The sequence below is a fragment of the Microsporum canis genome, genomic scaffold (assembly GCF_000151145.1).
Source record: "Microsporum canis CBS 113480 supercont1.8 genomic scaffold, whole genome shotgun sequence".
NCBI classification, from domain to species: Eukaryota; Fungi; Ascomycota; class Eurotiomycetes; order Onygenales; family Arthrodermataceae; genus Microsporum; species Microsporum canis.
In genome coordinates this window covers 556455-575137 of record NW_003299162.1, presented here as the reverse complement: position 1 = coordinate 575137, position 18683 = coordinate 556455, and the positions used below count along the sequence as shown (strand labels likewise).

At 48.9% G+C, this 18683-nt stretch overlaps 10 protein-coding genes across 10 annotated transcripts; 6 read left to right on the top strand and 4 right to left on the bottom strand.

The window, feature by feature from the left end:
* Positions 1-90: 90 nt before the first annotated feature.
* MCYG_08144 (F-box domain-containing protein) lies at positions 91-2009 on the top strand (the record flags this gene model as incomplete). Its single annotated transcript, XM_002843015.1, has 3 exons — positions 91-226; positions 267-302; positions 496-2009. The coding sequence occupies 3 exons, from the start codon at positions 91-93 to the stop codon at positions 2007-2009; spliced, it is 1686 nt and encodes a 561-aa protein (XP_002843061.1).
* Positions 2010-2737: 728 nt separating this feature from the next.
* Positions 2738-3873, bottom strand: MCYG_08143 (conserved hypothetical protein; the record flags this gene model as incomplete). The annotated part of the gene is made up of 3 exons (XM_002843014.1): positions 2738-3056; positions 3135-3494; positions 3557-3873. 3 exons carry the CDS (start codon positions 3619-3621, stop codon positions 2738-2740), a joined length of 744 nt encoding a protein of 247 aa, XP_002843060.1.
* Positions 3874-4063: 190 nt separating this feature from the next.
* On the top strand, positions 4064-4807 carry MCYG_08142 (uncharacterized protein; the record flags this gene model as incomplete). The annotated part of the gene is made up of 1 exon (XM_002843013.1): positions 4064-4807. The coding sequence occupies one exon, from the start codon at positions 4064-4066 to the stop codon at positions 4805-4807; it is 744 nt and encodes a 247-aa protein (XP_002843059.1).
* Positions 4808-5881: 1074 nt separating this feature from the next.
* Positions 5882-7935, top strand: MCYG_08141 (26S proteasome non-ATPase regulatory subunit 3; the record flags this gene model as incomplete). Its single annotated transcript, XM_002843012.1, has 3 exons — positions 5882-6353; positions 6423-7735; positions 7792-7935. The coding sequence occupies 3 exons, from the start codon at positions 5882-5884 to the stop codon at positions 7933-7935; spliced, it is 1929 nt and encodes a 642-aa protein (XP_002843058.1).
* Positions 7936-8740: 805 nt separating this feature from the next.
* MCYG_08140 (decaprenyl-diphosphate synthase subunit 1) lies at positions 8741-10270 on the top strand (the record flags this gene model as incomplete). The annotated part of the gene is made up of 2 exons (XM_002843011.1): positions 8741-10045; positions 10109-10270. The coding sequence occupies 2 exons, from the start codon at positions 8741-8743 to the stop codon at positions 10268-10270; spliced, it is 1467 nt and encodes a 488-aa protein (XP_002843057.1).
* Positions 10271-10774: 504 nt separating this feature from the next.
* On the bottom strand, positions 10775-11777 carry MCYG_08139 (conserved hypothetical protein; the record flags this gene model as incomplete). The annotated part of the gene is made up of 1 exon (XM_002843010.1): positions 10775-11777. One exon carries the CDS (start codon positions 11750-11752, stop codon positions 10775-10777), a length of 978 nt encoding a protein of 325 aa, XP_002843056.1.
* Positions 11778-12043: 266 nt separating this feature from the next.
* Positions 12044-12964, top strand: MCYG_08138 (conserved hypothetical protein; the record flags this gene model as incomplete). Its single annotated transcript, XM_002843009.1, has 1 exon — positions 12044-12964. The coding sequence occupies one exon, from the start codon at positions 12044-12046 to the stop codon at positions 12962-12964; it is 921 nt and encodes a 306-aa protein (XP_002843055.1).
* A 337-nt stretch (positions 12965-13301) lies between these two features.
* MCYG_08137 (octanoyltransferase) lies at positions 13302-14183 on the top strand (the record flags this gene model as incomplete). The annotated part of the gene is made up of 1 exon (XM_002843008.1): positions 13302-14183. The coding sequence occupies one exon, from the start codon at positions 13302-13304 to the stop codon at positions 14181-14183; it is 882 nt and encodes a 293-aa protein (XP_002843054.1).
* Positions 14184-14824: 641 nt separating this feature from the next.
* On the bottom strand, positions 14825-15829 carry MCYG_08136 (RHO3; the record flags this gene model as incomplete). Its single annotated transcript, XM_002843007.1, has 6 exons — positions 14825-14892; positions 14924-15152; positions 15233-15430; positions 15478-15508; positions 15657-15707; positions 15780-15829. 6 exons carry the CDS (start codon positions 15827-15829, stop codon positions 14825-14827), a joined length of 627 nt encoding a protein of 208 aa, XP_002843053.1.
* Positions 15830-17032: 1203 nt separating this feature from the next.
* On the bottom strand, positions 17033-18274 carry MCYG_08135 (pre-mRNA-splicing factor CWC25; the record flags this gene model as incomplete). Its single annotated transcript, XM_002843006.1, has 1 exon — positions 17033-18274. The coding sequence occupies one exon, from the start codon at positions 18272-18274 to the stop codon at positions 17033-17035; it is 1242 nt and encodes a 413-aa protein (XP_002843052.1).
* Between the last annotated feature and the right edge of the window lie 409 nt (positions 18275-18683).

Here is an 18683-nt window from a genome sequence, read left to right as displayed (position 1 = left end):
TCTTCTACTCTTCATGTCTCCTGCAGCTGCAATATTGACAGCTAGGCCAACAGCTACAAGTTCAACACGTCAAGCTGACACAGCGTCAAGATGGGAACTAGAGGATACAAGATAGTTCGCTATAAGGGCAGATACTGGGTGTATTACAACCACTACGATAGCTATCCTGAGAACTTCGGTGTGAAGATTGTCTCTAGGATACCTGTCGACCCAGCAGAGTATAAAGGTGAGAATTCATCATTTACAGCTGATGTCCTTGCTATAAGTTCTTCGGGGTCTCTCATATTCTCTCAAGACAATGGGTAAACACCATTTTGCCCTGTCAGACATCACCTTGCCCTTACGCGTTTGATAAGTGTAAGGGCATCGAGTCTGAGAGGAGAAATGTGTTTATCATACCGCTTGATAGATTATAGGAAAATTTCCCGAGGGCTATGGCATGATTTCGAAATGGGTGGACATCCAGATACTAATATAAACACGTCTTTTGCGTAGCGTGGCTTGAGAAACAGCGTGCCACTTATGAGAGTCGCACTGCGCAGCTCGAGAAACTCCTCTGCATTACGGAAGAACGCGTGCAAACCATCCTTGCGCCCACTAAAAACGCGTATCCTTGGGAATCCATCGATAATGTTGAGCTACTTCCCTCCCACTGTGGCGAGGTGTCGAACGACTTGTTCATTGAATGGATTTACATCATTGACCTTGACGAGGAGGTCTTCTCCATAAACAACTCTATCTTTTTTGATCTTTGCAACATTCCCCGGGAGCGCTGGCTGGAAGCTTTCGAGGGCACGGAATATTCCACCACCATTTGTCCGGAAGCCTCGTTATCCCCTATTACACCCAAGTACTTCACCGATGATGCTGAACGCGATCAGTATAAGGAGGCATACGAGGGGTACAACTCTTCTCGCCTGGACCGTATAACTTACGTGCCCGGTATTGATATACGTCGGATAGTTGCGGTGATGTTGCTAGAGTGCTTACTATACCCTTCCTCCTCACAAATGTGGGACTTTCTTCCCCAATGGGGATCTGGTGACTTCGCTTTCCGAGAGTTGGCATTTGCTATTCTCTCACTTGCAGCAGGCGAATATTACCTTATTAACCTGGGTGATTTATCTGGTAACTACCAAAATGTGGAAAGCTCAAGTGGCTTTCTTGTTAATAAATCCCCAGACGGAAAAGCAGACATATTCCCAATCCTTGGCCGAGGATGCCATACCCCAAACAATGAACCCGGATCTGCTCCTTCTGAGAGTATGTACTATTTTCAGGACATTCTTATCAGTCTTGTGCCTCCCGCTACACTTGAGAAGGACACAGATGCTGCCATAGCGAAGGCAGTGGAATTTGGCCTTTTGGGGGGAAAGAAAGATTTTGAAATTGTGGTCTTCTCAATTAAGTCCGTCATCATTGTGAAGGTATCCGTGGAAGGTGAAATGAAATCAGTAAAGCCCACAAAAGTTATGCCTATCACCCTCGGACCCAAACGTGGGGCTGCCGGGCCTTCAAGTGTAGCTTTTCCCACTGATGGTACAGACTTACCCCAACAGACACACCCAGGGTTTGCTGCCCTTCAGGCCATCTTCGGCACAGAGGCCGACGCCAAGCTCTCGAATTTCAACCAAGGGATCTTCCCAACCGAGCTATACGCTGAAATTCTCTCATACACCGATCCTCCAACCCAGCTAACCTGCACAAAAGTCTCCTCGACCTTTCATAGCCTTTGTCAGGGGCAATTAACATTGAGCAACGACCTTACTATTACCAAATTCGAAGCCGCAATCCATCAACCTGAGAGCAAGCATTTGGGTCAAACCCTAGACGTTTTCGGCAGATTCACCTTCCAAAGTATGAAGACTGGAATAGCCTCCCGATCTAGCTTTAATCCGGGCTTCCCTAGCGAGCCTGTGAAAACCAGCTCTAGATGGAGTGCTGTTATTGGAGCTGGAGAGAGAAAAAGCATCCTCTCACAAGGCTTTCTCGGAATTACATTCACTTGACCTGACGACTATTCAAAAAATGATACAGCAGATTTCTTGTTTTATGCCCTTTCTTCTGGTTCTCCTAGGTATCAAGACTATGTATCGCTGTTACTACTAATTGTCATGATGCCATAAGCCAGCATTTAATTTGCTGCTTCTAACTTTTTCTTCATACCCAAATGGCCCCCTTTTTTTGATGACTTCTCACACCTGCTGCCTCACGGTGTGATTCCAGCTACAAAATTAGAAAAATGAACATTGATGATGCCAATATTTAGGGAATAAAGATAGCCATGACCAGAATAAAAGTTTTTGAAACGTTTTGACGTTAGCTACGTTTATTAGTTCGCTTTATCTACGTATAGAAACTGCCACATCGTCCATCTATAGTAAGGTTATCTTTATACAAATGCGTGGTGCATATATTCCAGCTCCCTAGATAGGACGGCATCACGGTTATCTCCAGTCCGCTTATGAGAGCGCTTGTGTTTGTCGGCTAGCCTCCGGTATAGCCCTCGAGTATATCTCAATCTGGCAGGCCCTGGTATAAAAGAACCTGACTATGATCCCTGCCTAGCATAACGAGCTAGGTATAGGCTGGCCTATGCCTGAGTTTGTGCCTTTATCCGCTGCAAAGATAGCAGAGAGACCACCTAGAATAAGCATTGGACGAGGTGGCGGCAGCTACCGCCATCAAACTGTAGTTAATACCCAGTTAATTCAACCGTTCACCCTAACGGGCCAGTTCAGCGTAGTAGCCCTCCCAAGTCCCTCTCCATCCCCGTTACTCTGGATTCGAGACGCCGTTTCTTTGCTTCAAGTTCTCGAATAGCTTCTAGCTCTCGTTCAATATCTTCATCCGTAACTTCTACAGCCTCACTCTTCGTCATATCAGCGCTCTCTGGCCCATAGTGGTAGTCACTGTCGTTATATTGCGAAATGTTCATTCGTTCCAGCTCAGCAGCCTGGTCAGCCACGCGCTTTTCGAGATGATCGAGGGAATCCGTGATTTCACGATGACGAGATCGTATAGATGCAATATTCTCCTTGGCTCCTGCCACCGGACTATCTCACAGCATTAATATCGTTGATTTCAAAGTACTGCTATATCTCAAAAAAAAAAAAAAGGAAAATATTACTCACTACACGTTGCAGAGCATTTCGGCTCCACGTAGCAAAACCTCAACGTCCAATCCACCCTTTGCAGTCCGATCTGACGTCGCGGCTGTCGACCGTTTGATTGCATCCATCATATCGCCGCCCAATACCCGTGCAACGGCGGAGTTGTTCGTACGGTCCCTGACGGCATATATACGACTGATCATGGATTCCCGTTCAGTCTCTGCGACAAACATTGTCCCTCGACGGGTGGCCCTTCTATGAGATTTAGTGGTATTGTCGACAGAGAAGAGAGCTCGTTCATGGGCCTCTGTGTCACGAATAAGGGTGGTGATGTCATGTTGCCCGAGGAGCGCATTAACGAATGGCTTTGGAGGAGGGAAGCTAGACCCATAAGTGTTAGAGTGAGCCTGGGCGATTAAGCAGTTGTGTGCTTTGATACATACGATAAATCCGCTATCGCAGCTGCGGAGAAAGATATCTGCTCCAGGTGGTTCTGTAGCAAGCTCATCTTGCTGTCTACAATTGCCTAGTGTTTACTCCAGGCCGTTGCAGGTCTCACCACAGCTCTCAAATATCAGCAGCCAGAGATGAAGAGAATATTCATCTTTAATCTACTTCCGGGAGTAAACACGTATTAGTCATCAGCGCAGACAATGACGGATTATAGTGGATCCGCATTATGTGAGGCGCGCCGGCGTTTGATGAGCGCTTGGCGGTTCTAAGCGATCTCCGCTTGTACTATGTAGCAGTTTGCTTCTGGTTTAGACAATCGGCCAACTTGCCATTATATATATAGGCCTCCTGCGGACGCTGGACATTCCAGTCCATTCATCTGTATTTTGTATCTATATTTTAATGTCGAAGCTCCATCGTCGCCTATACTTTTACTATCCAGTCTCCTTAGTTTACTACCCATTGGCACTAATATACCGTCCTCCTTTCATTCAAAGATGAGCTCTCACACGATACTGGGAACTGCTGTTCCTAATAGTGATAAAATCCCTCCTTTTGACTGGTCTAAAATACCAGATACAACAAAATTGCGGCCCCTACCCAATATTGCGAAATTGAAAGACACCCAAGATATCTATGGATGGGCAATGATTGTTGAGCGGGCACTTAAGATCCGAAAACTTTGTTGTCTCATTGACGGATCTGTTCCTTCAACACCACCGACAGACAAGGCTTTATACGAACGCTGGGAAGCTGCAGATATATATGTCATGGATTGGCTGATCCTGCAGATTGATTACACTTTTTACAACGAAATTGAAAACTTCAACCCTCCAATGGATACAGCCCAAAAGTTCTTTACGTCAATTAAACAGACACTCGGAGATATCAATATGGATATATACTTGAAGAAATGGGAAAGGATGAAGCGATCAGACTTTTCAACGGTGGCCCAGTTCGTGGAAGCACTGTCCGAATCCTACCGTGAAATCACCAGGACTGGATTCCCAGTTCCACCAGTCTGCGGCATCTACCGCCTCATCTATAGTATTGAAGATGAGATGGCTACCTGGGCGACATATATCTCACTCGAGGTAGAAAAGTTCAAGCCTATGGACGTCACAAAACAACAGTTCTTCGACATCTGCGACAGAACGCGGGCGAAAGCATTATACAGTGCTGCGGCCCCGAAGCCATCATCAAACCAGAGACGTTCAAGGTTACGGAATAGGCCCAAATAGGGGCTACAGCAGAAGAGCTATAGTCGATGCTTACGAATCGAACACAGGTTTTGTATCCGACGGTTCCCATTGGACATTGGGTCCTTTTACCCCGTTGGTGCAGTGGTTAGTATGAAAACAACCGGGTATCAAGAACTATGAAGTAGATATACTAGTCTGTTTTCTGTTAGTGGGTATCTAATCAAGTTCATATCCATATCACTCAACCTTGGTTCAGCCGTCATGTTTAGCGTTTAGTTAGTTGTAGTTTCCCTCAGTCAAACCATACATTATTGATGTATCAAATGTCTGGACATCCCTTTCAGCTGAGGAGATCCTGGTAGATGTATGTACAAACCATAGATCACTCTCCCATGGTAGAATGGCAACCATCACAACCACAGAATGTCAGAGCGGGTAGATACGCAGCTAGATACGTCTTCATAAGTCCTGAACAGCTCCAAGTCTGCCGGTGCTCTGATATCGCCAAGGGTGTCTGTCTGCAGCTACGGGCCATCCAAGCCTTGATTAGAATGTTGCTGTAACAGCCCTGGTCAGTCTGGTTATAGATCATGTAGGTATGTGCTGTACTGACAGGCTGTATCCAATCACCAAGGCCCAAAGACGCCTCCTCGCCTTCTCTCATATCGCCTTCTCTTCTCTCTTTTCTTATTCCTTCTCGTCTATCTTCCTTGCCCTCCCCTTTTCTTCTTCTTCCCTCCGTCGTCTCCTCCTCGTCGTCGTCTTCGTCAGTCGTCGTTTTTTCCTGCTGAGTAAGAATGCTTAGTTAAACCGCGCTAAACCCTTTCTGCGACTTTCTCTCTTCTTCGCATCAACTTCGCAACATCGACAAAAAAAACAACCCAAATCAACATCTTCGTTGCATCTTCTGCAGCTTCGTTTCCGGCCTTGTCGTTTGCCTTGCTATTTCACTTGGAGCTTTGCCGTGCTTGTTACGCCCTCTTTTGACTCTTGCTTGCCGACTGAGCCTTCATCCAGACAACTTCTGTTTTCGCCTCCCGGTTTCTGCTGTCCTTAACGCCGACCTAAGAAGAGCTCTCTCACGCCCCAAGGAGCTGCCCAATAGCTTCAAAAATGCCTGCAGAGAAGCGGACGCTTCGCTCTAATCGATCAGACGCCTCGGCAGACGGCGAGAAACCCCGTTCTAATTCGCAAAGCTCCAGTTCCAACAAAGATAAAGCTGCTCCGACTCGCCCTGCGGCGTCACGAGGCAAGGCAGCGCCAGCCAGGAAACCGGCCTCAGGCTCAAAAAAGCCCACAACCGAGGACGCCTCACACTCCAAGGGCTCAGATGCTGTCGAGAACGGCGTGAATGGCTCAGAGGACGTGCAGATGAGTGAAGAGCATGTGAACGGGTCTGTATCACCCAAGCAGCGCGACGACAACGATGGTGACGAAGAGATGACTGTTGTTGTACCTCCATCGAAAACTTCGAGACTATCGGGAGAGCCTGATAAGAACCGTAGCGAGACCAAGATGGATATAGACCAAGATGAGGATGCCCAGCAGGATGAGGTGGTTGACCCGGTTGAGAAGGCTCAGTCAGGTACGTCTTTTTGTCTACTACTTCCTTCGCACCCTTTGATGATGAGAAACATACTGACGATTCCACTAGATATCAGAATAAATTTCACATTACTCGAGAGAGCTGTCGTGCATTTTGATCTACGCTTCACTCTCCGGGTTCTACGGACTATCTCTTCGATGCGTAAACATCTGTCTGCAGACCTCATCGCCAGCGTAATCACGACTACATACCAGCGTTCGGATCCCACCGCTTCCTTCCTCTTGGCTGCCCTTGATAGACAGTCTGCGTTTGATAATGTCATCGAAGATGTCGCGATGGAAGATGCTTCTGATCAAAAATCTGCTCAAGCCAAGGCCACTTCGCCCAAAGAGACCCTGCCCGAGATCGACGTCTACCTTTCCATTCTCGTTCAGATTTATCTGTATGACGAGAAGTGTACTGAAAAGGGCGCCGAATTTTCACAGAAGCTGGTCGAGAAGCTGAGGACGCATAACCGGAGAACTCTGGACTGTCTGGCTGCTCGAGCGTACTTTTACTATTCTCTCTTTTTCGAACAGCTAAAACCGCTTCCCCCATCACCCACTGCAGCCGTCATATCTATCCGGCCAGCGCTTCTTGCTGCTCTGAGGACGGCCGTGCTGCGCAAAGACACGGATATCCAGGCAACCGTCACTACTCTCTTGCTTCGCAACTACCTGTCCACCTCCCACATCTCCCAAGCTGATCTTTTCATCTCCCACTCCGAGTTCCCTGTTGCTGCATCCAACAACCAGATCGCTCGGTATCTCTACTATCTAGGCAGGATCCGAGCTATCCAGCTGCGATACACTGATGCTCACCAGCATCTGGTGGGCGCCACCCGGAAGTCCCCGTCGTCCTTGAGCGCAGGCGGCTTCTACCAGGCGTCGATGAAGCTGCTTGTCGTCGTGGAGCTCTTGATGGGAGACATACCGGACCGTGCCATCTTCCGTCAGGCGGCTCTGGAGCGTTCAATGTATCCATACTTCCTGCTGGTACGAGCCGTCAGCGTTGGCGATCTAGACGGATTCCAGAAGATCGTCCAGACCTACGGCCCGGTATTCCGGAAGGACAGCACCTACACACTCATCCTCCGACTACGACAGAATGTCATAAAGACCGGTATTCGCATGATGTCGTTGTCGTACACTCGTATTTCCCTGCGTGATATCTGTCTCCGTCTGGGCCTGGATAGCGAGGAGTCTGCTGAGTATATTGTTGCAAAGGCCATAAGAGACGGAGTGATCGAAGCTTCGTTGGACCATGAGCAGGGCTACATGAAGAGCAAGGACATTGGCGATGTGTACGCCACCCAGGAGCCGGGAGAGGTCTTCCACGAGCGTATCCAAGCCTGCTTGGGTCTCCATGACGAGAGTGTCAAGGTATTTATCCATGATGTGACTGTATTACTCTATATGTGCTAACATGCCTTTCCCAGGCCATGAGGTTCCCCATGAACCAGCATCGACTTGAGCTGAAGAATGCCCAGGAAGCACGCGAGCGCGAGAGGGAGTTGGCCAAAGAGATCGTAGAAGGCGACATGGATGACGACGATGCCGGCGGTGACTTCGATGGCATCTAGTCTACACCCCAGGTACATGCAAAGAGACATAAACCCTTCAGACATACACTCCCCTGCCGTCTTACCATCGCCCAGCCATCGACATACTTAACCCGCCTTCGTCCTTTTGTGGTTCTCCGTTACTTGCACTAGTTTACTTCATCTCTCTCTCTCTCTCTCCAGGGCTGCTGCTTCTCTCCTTCTCCCCGGTGACCATAGAGCAAGTTACACGCACCTCTGAGCAAGGGAGTGAGCCAGCTTGGATGTATGTACAGTCCTTCAACCGACAAACCGGGGGTCTTGTTTTCCTTTTCTTTTTATCTCTTCTCTCCTGTGTCTTTGCTACAACATCCTGATGTAATTTTCGACCTCCTTTTTGTCTGTCCCTTAACCTAGACGCCAACCTCGAATTTATTGCATTCCATTTCACATCATCCAACATCCTCCGTCTTCATCCACCTGTTCATTTCACAAGTAAATAAATTATCGTAAAAGTCGGTTTTTTGTTCGGCTGCGACTTTCGGCACGGAGAAATGCAAATCACCAAAACTCTCTTTTTTTTTTACTTTCCAAGTTTTTGAACGTCGAAGAAAAAACAACCAGAAGAACATCTCAAGGTGCAAACCGACTTGCACCACAAAGCGCATTGCGACTGATATATAACTGTGTATATATCTTATTCTTCCAATTCCTTGCTAGGTGTCCTTGTCAGAGCTCTTTGTTATATTCTAGCTCTTCTTACGCAGCGCTAGAACCAGAGTTATCCGGCTGCTCATGCTTCATCTTCAACATTGAACCCGATATACAAGCACATATCTCTTAAGCAATGAGAGCTCGAGCGGGCTTACAGGCCTACGGGCTCCCTCTTCGAGCTTCACACACTATCTACTCCCCCATTGGCTACCGGCCGGTGTCGATATGCTCGCAATGCCTTCACAATCGCATCTCCATGTCGATACCTCCACGCCACATCATAGCTCGCAATTACCATCCTTCACGTCGAAAAGACCAGTCTGCCCTCGCATCAGCCATGTCTGCGGCCCAGAATCTGTTATCGAAAGCTCCTCCGTCCCCGCTGCCCTCAAACCTACCGTCAAACGTATCCGTCGACCCGCTCAGGATGGTAGGGAAGGAGTTGAAGTTTCTAAAGAAGAATCTGCGAAGTCTGCTGGGCTCCGGACATCCGATTCTAGACCAGGTTGCGAAATATTACGCTCAGAGTGAAGGCAAACAGGTCCGGCCCATGCTAGTTCTCCTCATGTCCCAGGCCACGGCGTTGACACCCAGCTGCGAGAAACGCCGGGAACGAGACCAACTGCTTAATTCTTTGCTCTCCTCCCCATCTTCCGGTTCTTCAGGAGCCTACATCAACGACTCGATCAATTCCCCAGCTATCCTCGCAGATACAAATCCAGACCTGATGCCGCTCAGCTCTCCAACTCGCGATGCAGTATATGCACCCAGTAAGGAAGATTCCAAAGATAACTTTGCCAACGTGCTACCTTCGCAACGACGTCTGGCTGAAATCACGGAATTAATCCATACCGCTTCCCTCTTGCATGACGATGTCATTGATAACGCAGTTACAAGGCGATCTAACCTGTCTGCTAACCTTGCGTTTGGAAACAAAATGGCTGTGCTGGCTGGAGATTTCCTCCTTGGCCGTGCATCCGTCTTCATTGCGAGACTACGTGATCCCGAGGTGATCGAGCTGCTAGGAACCGTAATGGCGAACCTCGTGGAGGGAGAGTTCATGCAGTTGAAAAATACCATGCTGGACGAATCAAACCCTGTCTGGTCTGAAGATATCATCTCGTATTACTTACAAAAGACATATTTGAAATCAGCCAGTTTGATCAGCAAGTCCTGCCGTGCGGCCGCACTCCTAAACCAGAGCGGACCAGAGGTCGCAGAAGCCGCTTATCTCTTTGGAAGGAATCTGGGATTGGCCTTCCAGCTCGTCGACGATATGCTGGACTATACCGTCAGCGGAGAGGAACTAGGTAAACCCGCTGGTGCCGACCTGGAGCTTGGACTAGCCACTTCGCCTTTGCTCTTTGCCTGGAAACAACGGCCAGAGCTCGGAGCGCTAGTTGGTAGAAAGTTCTGCCGCGAGGGAGATGTTCAATTGGTAAGATTTTCTACTCGTGAACGTGAGCATCCATTTATTTTAATTCTAACGTGATATTTCCAGGCTCGTCAAATCGTCTCTCAGTCTGATGGCCTTGATCAAACTCGAGCCCTTGCCCAGCAGTACGCTGACGACGCTGTCGCAGCCATCAGCAAGTTCCCCGACAGTGATGCAAAGGATGGTCTAATCGAAATCTGCCGCAAGACGATAAATAGAAGAAAATAAATAATACATCACAAAAAAACCCAAAGATTCCACCGATTACAGAAAATAAAAATGATCAGGGACGGAGAAAGCGTGGTGTGCTGGCCTGATCTATATATTTATTGTGCTTTGCATGCCTTCACCAGCCAGAGGAAATAGAAAAAAAAAAGGAGAGAATGAATGAGGGAAGACGCTTCAAGTAGAAGGCCACTTTGGAGTTTTTAGGATTGTTTTCCTATGCATATTTTTACTATGAACTGCCACCTTGTGCACCATGGTGTAAGATTAAAAGGAAGATATAGATGGGAGAGTGATTGGGCAAAGGGTGAGAGTGGTCTATCTGTACATATTTTGCTCTGTAAGATAGATGATCAATGGCTTTCTAAAAACTATCTATTTCTTAACCTAACGAGGCTATGGTTCCTGAGCATTGTATAATGCAGGCTCTAGCAAACGCTCATACCTACTGTATGGTTTTATGAGAATAACACTTGCTAACGTGTATCGTGTGGACGCAAGAAGCATTCATATTGGAGTCCCCGGGTTGCTCCAAGATACGGATGGCCTCAACTCGTTCTCCTGGTCACTCTCATCCTGAGAGACCAGTCTCACACCGCCGATGCCACAGCTCTGTGCTGTTCTCTGGCTATCCAGACTCATTTTTGGCCTAAGACCGCTGGCCGGAGAGATTGGTGACAAGCGGGAGTCACCCCCGAACTGCGGTGGAGGGATATCATTCGATCTGACCTTCAGACTGGGTTTATCTTGTTCACACTGCCCCTTCTTTGCCCGTTCGTATTCAGCTACCAGAGACCGGCAATAAACAGCGGCCTGCACGCTCAAGGCATAATCCGCAGGCGCGCATTTAGCATGGTTCCTCGCCAAGGGCGGCGCACCAGCAGAGACCAGGAGCCGGAAGGTCTTTAGATTCCCCCAGGCGCTCGCATAATGGAGTACCGTGTTACCCACCGAATCAACCATCGTTAACGAGGCTCCACGCTTGATGAGTTTGGAGACGGTACTTGTATCCTCAAAGGAGGCAGGGTTCGATGCCGCCGACGACGCCCTGGGTCTCTGTCTCGGCGGCACCAACGAAGAAGTGTTCGACATTTGGCTTGAAATGTTCGAACTCTGCGATGCGAGCATCAGTGCTGTAGCTCCATTCTTATCCTGCCAGTCAATAGCGTGTTTGAAAACCGAGGCCAGATAATCTGCACAGTCTGCGTGGGAATTCGCGGCGGCCAGATGAAGGGGGGTAGAGGAGTCTGTGTTCAGGCTGATCCCAGGAGCACTATCAAAGTCCATGAAAGCTATGTCTGGCTCGCAGGAGTCGTGGCCCAGGCTGACGAGCAGCTTGACCACTTCGAGGTTGCCAAGTATAGCGGCAAGATGCAGCGAAGTATTGCTCTTGTCGTCAAAGTCAGGGTTGTGCAGGTACTTCGGATACTTCTTTGCTATCCTCTTCACTAGCAGAGCGTCACCTTCGAGGATAGCTCGACGCATGCGGAGTTGAACCGGTAAGTCGTACCTTGTTGATGGTTAGCATACTGATTGATATTCGAGTAAGGAGCGGACTCACATGTCTGCTACATGGTGTGTGCAACTGCTGAACCACTGTCGACCACCGGTTCAGACCTCTTGACGAGGTGTAGATACAGGTTGACCTCTGATCTCTTCGTCCTTTTCTTGTCGACGTTGTCGAAGTTGTCGAAGTTCAGCTTTGTTGGTTTCTTCGTCTTTGGCGTTAGCATCACGTGAAAAACCGTCGACCATCAACATCGATATCAACTACTCATGGACGCTGCCCTTCACTTCCTCCTTCGCTATTCTCCTCCAGTCATCGCACGCTGGATAGTTCAATATGCTCCTCAGGCCTGGCTGGTCCGTCTCTGCAAGCGTGTCGAGCAGAAACAACGGGACCAGCATGCAGTCGTCGCGCCCGTACTGCGCATCTCCCCCCATATCGCCGTAAACCGCGGGCTGGGTGTGCAACGCAGAAGGGCTATAATGCAAAACTATGCATACCGCCGTCTCAATCCGTCCATTGTGCGTGTCCCGCAGGTCTATCGTTTCTTCTTGCAGTCGACAGGCCACTCGCTACCAGACGGCTACTTGTTCATGGAGTACATACCCGGCCAGACTCTCGAACAACTTGATACTACCGCTGGCGACAACAGCGTCAGCAGGGCTTTGACTACTCGCCTGGCAAAAGTTGTGGCACATCTCCAGGAGATTGAAGCAGAGGATGATGCACCTCCTGGCCCTGTAGGTGGTGGAATGTCACAGGGCTACCTATGGGGTGACGAGGGGACGAAGACTGTTTTCAAGTCCGTTGAGGACATGAATCTGTGGCTTAACAAACGGTTGAACATCATCAGCAAGTCTATCGACCTGGCTCCGTGCTACCCGCTCGTGCTGGTCCATGGAGATCTATGTCGAAGAAACATCATTGTCGTGGATGGTGGCAGTACCAATAGTGAAAAGGAAAGCGACTGCTCAAAGAACCAACTCTGCCTTGTGGACTGGGATTTTGCGGCACTCTTACCACGGGTGTTTGAAACCACGGCCATGTTGTGCTATAATGATGACTGGGCTTACTCACAGGGCCTGCTACAGGCAACAAAGAAGGAGATAGGAGGCCTAACAGAGCTGGAGGAAGAGTGTAGTAAGTTGCTTATGAGAGCAAGAGCAGGGAGCTTGAGATACTCTTTTTAGCTATACTATGCTTCAGCATTACATTTTGTATTTACCGTTCCGGTACCAACCGCATGATGTACATGGGCGAAGAAGAATTCAGCCTAGGCTCCCTATAAGTATAGCTAATTACTAGTAATCCTTCTCTACTGCTACTTCACTCCTAACTTTGTTCTTTTGAGCTCAATCAACTGAAAATCTATATTTAGATAAACTTCTGGAGATCGATGACTAATTCGGGATAGGAATATATAATATCCGATATTGCTTAGGTAATCTACAGCAACTTGGAAACATCGAAACGTCAAGAAGCAAGAAATATATACATCACCAAGGAATAACGCGGTGGTGATATACAATGCGGCTTGCTCATCTCCATGTACCAAACATTATACCCTTTACGCATGCTTCACTTCTACAACAGATCCTCGCCTCACGTCTTCTCAGCCATAAGAGGAAGCAGTCTGAGTCGCCATCTACATATACGTCCATCTGTGCCCCCGATCCCACGATCCTGACATTCACTCCTCGCCCGGTATATACGACTGGTAGACGCGACCTCCCTACATCATGTTCTCCCAGTGACCAGTCATCAAGCACCTTCGCCACCAATGCGCCCAATCTTGCCCTTCCAAAGCCTCTCGAGCCAATTCGCCATATACTAACACCGACCTCCTCTCCCGCCAATGCGGCGCAACGCCTTGCTGAATATCACCCTACCTTGCGTGGTGGGCAGACTACCTACCATGGCCCTGGCCAGCTGGTGATATATACCATACTTGACCTGCGGGCTCTGCGAATTGGTCCGCGGTGTCATGTACAGTTGCTTGAAAACAGCGTCCTTGATGTGCTAAAGGGGTTCGGTGTGGAAGGGGGAATAACGACAGAGGACCCCGGGGTGTGGGTACGGCCTGGTGCCGGGAAGAACGGTATGCCTCGCAAGGTTGCCGCTGTAGGTGTGCACTTGCGGCGGTTTGTGAGTAGTTATGGAGTTGGATTCTGCATTACGCAGGAACCGCTATGGTATCTGCAGCAGATAGTTGCGTGTGGGCTGGAAGGGAAAGAGTCTACCAGCCTTGAAGGCGTGGGAGTAGACGTGAGCAATATCACAATGGAAGAAGTCGGCACGCGGTTTGTCCAGGCGTTTGTGAATAGGGTGAATTCCGGAGAGCCTAGCGGGGGTCACGGCCCAAGGCTGGACGAGGTATATAGGATCCAAGAGGAGGATGTGCTCGGTTAGTAATTGGTTGATACCCTATTTTTTCATGCATATAAATTCTCCATTCATTGGCGGATCAACTGGATAGACGGGACGGCTACGTATATAGATAATGTGTGAAGCAGCTTGCAATAAGAGTCATTTTCAGACAAAGTACATACATTAGCCATCAAGCGTCTCAGCATTCAAAAGGCAGAGACTCCGAGTAAGGAGTGGAAGGGGAAAGAATAGAAAGACGTCACGATATGGAGAGAAAGGAAAATGGCCATCTGGCTAAACGATGGAGGGTATAGATAATTATATACAGTCGGCATTTTTTTAAGACACCGTCAATCTTCGTGGAGTGTTAGCAAAGGGAATGTCCTCGCAAAGGTAACAGGATTCCACCAAGTTGCACCCAGAATATTAGAAGTAAAGGAAAGAGATTAAAGAAGGGCAAGACAGTTAGTCCGGCAGGAGTAAGAAGTGGAAGACAACATAGTACAGAGAAGGGATGAAAACCAAGGCAACAAGCGAGCATGAAGGAAAACGGGACGAAAAAGAAGAATAGAGCCAAAAAAAGAAAATCGTGAAAAGATGCCGAGCCAATTTATTGGATCACACATTTTCCGCTGCTCTCTGATGATTTTGCGGGTTTTACTGAGAGGGCGACTCGGGCGGCTTCAGTAAAGGCTTCGTTGACTCCTCGATTCCTCATTGCAGAGCATTCTATGTCTGGTTAGTTCTTTTTCTTTTGATACAGTATATCGTGTATATCTTACCTAGATATCTCAAAGCGTTTATTCGCTTTGCAACCTCGAGTCCCTCGTTATAGGTGATGGCCGGCTTAGGCTGCGGTTGCGCCGTACTGCCGTCGTCTTTCTCGTCATTGGCTTCTTCTCTGAGATCACATTTCAGAGCAACAACAACGATCTTTGCTCCAGGGCAGTTCTCGCCGATTTCGGCCAACCATTTCGACTCGACGTTCTCGAGGGAGTCTCTGCTGTCAACCTATAGAGCGCTTAAGATATTAGCCTTCCTCTCGCCCATGTGCGTGCATACATAGTCGATTTCACAGGTCCGTAGCATACACTGAAACAGAGCATTATAGCTTGGGTGTCGTCGTATGATAGAGCACGGAGACGGTCGAATTCTTCTTGTCCGGCTGTGTCCCATAGGGAAAGCTCCATATGGATGTTATCAACATATATATCTGTTTTTTTCCAGCGTGAGTTTTTGTCCCTAACGGCGAAACGGCGAGAGAGGAGAGTTACCGTGCACATAGTTCTCTGTAAGAAACGATTGTATCAGTAAGGATATCTCTATAATAATGTACAAGTCCAGACTTACCGAACACGGTAGGCTCACTGAATCAAGGGTAAAAACTCATGTTAGCCACTGGTCAAACGGCGCGGGACACTGGGAGAGATGCCATACTAGACCGTTGGAAAGAATCTATGGCAATGTTAGCTACTGATCTCCAGGTCTCTCCTCTCGTCCGGATCGAGTACTCACCCTCTGGTGAAGACGTTTAACAATGAAGTCTTTCCGCATGCGCCGTCTCCTCTATTGCCACCATACCATGTCAACCCAGTCCACAGCTTCGTCCACGCAACAGACGGAAGAGAGCACACTCACAAGAGCACCAGCTTGCGCTTGACGGTCTTCTCTCCGCCACAAAGAGGCATCTTGGTCTCGATATCTCGTCAGGTCTTGTGCTCCAAGCTCCAGAAAGCTCGACCCCAGGATCCGAGAGCGAGGAATGTGGGGAGCAGAGGGAACGATACGAGAGAGATCGAAAGAAAATAGCTAGTTTAACGGGAGAACAAGCACCCAGACAGGATGAGAATGCGAGTTGGACGAGGAGAGCGAGACAAGTGGGCTTTCAATCAGGGGTGAACGGGATCGTCCGGGTAAGGCTGGAGAGAAGGAAACGAGGCCTTGGAGCTGGGTTCGAGCTATCCAGTAATTGTACTCCGTACAGCTATTAAATATCTAACGGCAACGGATCGGCGAGGGAAGCAGAAGCAGAAGAAGAGAAGAAGATCCGTGGGAGAGCGCAGGTTCAAGGGGAACTATCGATGATGCTGTCCAAGAAAGGCACAATCGATAATATCAATGCCGTGGCCAGGGATCAGGGATGTCCGGAATCCTCGTATATACAGCCCCGTGACGATAGGAGGCTGGTCTCGATGTCAGCGTTATGTCTTTGATGCTGTTGGTTGTCATGAAGTCGAGATGTTCTACTGTTCAATATTTTATACGGGCTGTAAATTATCACAAGTTGGGAGGCGAAGATGGGCCAACGAACAACCAACCGGTTCTACAGCGAAGAAACCCTTCGATTAAATATTATCTATTTATAAAAGTGAACAAACCTTGACCTGCAGAAACGGTGTAGTCAGAATTCTCGTATTACTCTGGAAGACGTTCAAGTTGCCTCCGTTTGTTGACCGTTTGAAGGCTGTACAAGAACTGCTAACGGACAGCAAGAAGAAGACAGAGAGAGAGAGAGAGAGAGAGAGAGAGAGAGAGAGAGAAGCCCCGAGAGGGAACTTGGCCTGTCAGCTCGACGATCGAAAAGCCTTGTTTGGTGAGTTGGCATGACATGGCGCTTGTTGCGCAGGTACAAGGCCTCCTGTTGGCCTGGATCGCGAGTGGCGTAGTGGATGCAGCAGCCGGGATTAGAAGATAAACCAGTGGAGAAAAGACCAGGAGAGAAGACCAGAAGAGAAGAAGAGTCCAATGCCTGGTGTTGCTGAAATGATTAATGATGCCCATGATATTCCATATCCATATCGTAACGTTAGAAGGTGAATGTCGACGCCCAAATGCATAACTTGAAAGAGGAAAAAAAAAAAAAAAAGAGCCATAAAATATCCCTGTCGTAATCAGTAAGCTTCCTGTTCTTTCTCGAGGTTCTTCTTCCCTCGCTGTAGCCGATCTGCTAGGTCGATATCTCCAGCCTTTCGGTGGATGTTGTTGACAAAGGCTCCCCGTCCGCCATACTTGCTGGATTCAGCTCGAGCGGCCTCTTCTGCTTCCCGTTCGGCTCTGTCTCGTTCCTCTGCCGCGTTTATACGCCGTGTGCGCTCTTCGTCGAGCTCGTCTGCGTTCTGCTGCATGGCTGCGAGGCGTGCTGCACGTTGGCGCTCCAGGTCAGCAGATTGTGGTGGAGGAGGAGGAGGAGGAAGAGGATGGTTTTGATGGATCTCTGGTTTGGGGCGGCGTGGGCCAGCAGACCGATGGCTTCGATAACTGCTGTGTCTTCGTGTCGATTCTTCTTCGCGTCGTCGATACGGTGACCGTGATCTGTCCCGGCCCCTATCCCGCTGGCGGGGCGAGAACGAACGTCTTCTACGACGAGGTGAAGGTGAACGGTGGGACCTGCGCGGAGGTGGCGAACGGCTACGCGATACGCTGCGCGGCCTGTCTCTGTTACGGTGGTGTCTGCTTCTTCGTCGTTCATCTTCTTCATCATGATGTCTCCTCGACCGATGACTGGAGCGTCTCTCGTCATCTCGATCACGATCTCTGTCCCGGTCACGGTCACGGTCACGGTCATCTCTGTGCCGGTGTCGTCGATGTCTCCTCTCTTTCTCTGTATGTGCCGTCGACCTGTCTTCGTCCATACCGGCAGCCTTCAGCAAGGCCCTCCGTCGGGCTGGATCGTTCATCATCGCCTCGTATGCAGCCTGCTCCTGTTTCTTGATGGCCAGCATAGGGTCCTCTCTGATCTTCGCCGCCGTATCTCTCGCCGTGTTTGCGTTCTGAGACAGCATAAACGAATCCTCCGGCGCGGTCTTCTCCAGCTTCGAGTTCTCTGACCCCTTAAGCAGCCCGTCGATCCTCCGTCTGCCTAGCAGGTATCCCTCCATCTCCTCTGTCGTGCCAGCCTGTCCGGCAGCTGGGCCAGAGTACATCCAGTCCACTCGGTTCAGTCGTTTCTTGCCGCCCGCGGCCTCTTGCATCTCCTGTAGCTCTTGTATCTGCCTCTCTTCCTGGCGCTCTTTCATCATCTGGTCGATGCGCTTGCGCTCCTCGAGCGCTCTCTTCTGCTCAACCCATACTCGTTCTTGGTTCTTGAGCAGCACTGGATGCCAGCTCTTCTTCACGTTGAGATCGCCTCCCATCTTGACGCTCTCCGACTGGCTCTTTTTTATTATTCCTCTTCCTTTTTCTCGTCTTCTTCTTCCTGTTGTTGATAACTTTTCAAAGTAAAAAAAAAAAGAGGCTGAGTCTTGGTGATGACTAAGTTTGTCACGTGAAAATTGAGGTCATCTCAGGGGCAGTTGGGAGAACACGTGACCGCAGCCTCACAACGGAACAGCAAAACGCAGCCTCAACAACCAAGTGAGCAGATAAATAGGCGTAGAATAAATGATGATAATAGATAGAAGGTCTAGAGGCTATACTACGGCTATTTATCTATATAAAGCAGAGAGCTATCGGCTAACTAGTACCTAGGCGAGATAAGGAAGGATTATTATTATTATTATTCATTATATATTAATATTTACCGATCGGTTTGTTGATAGCACG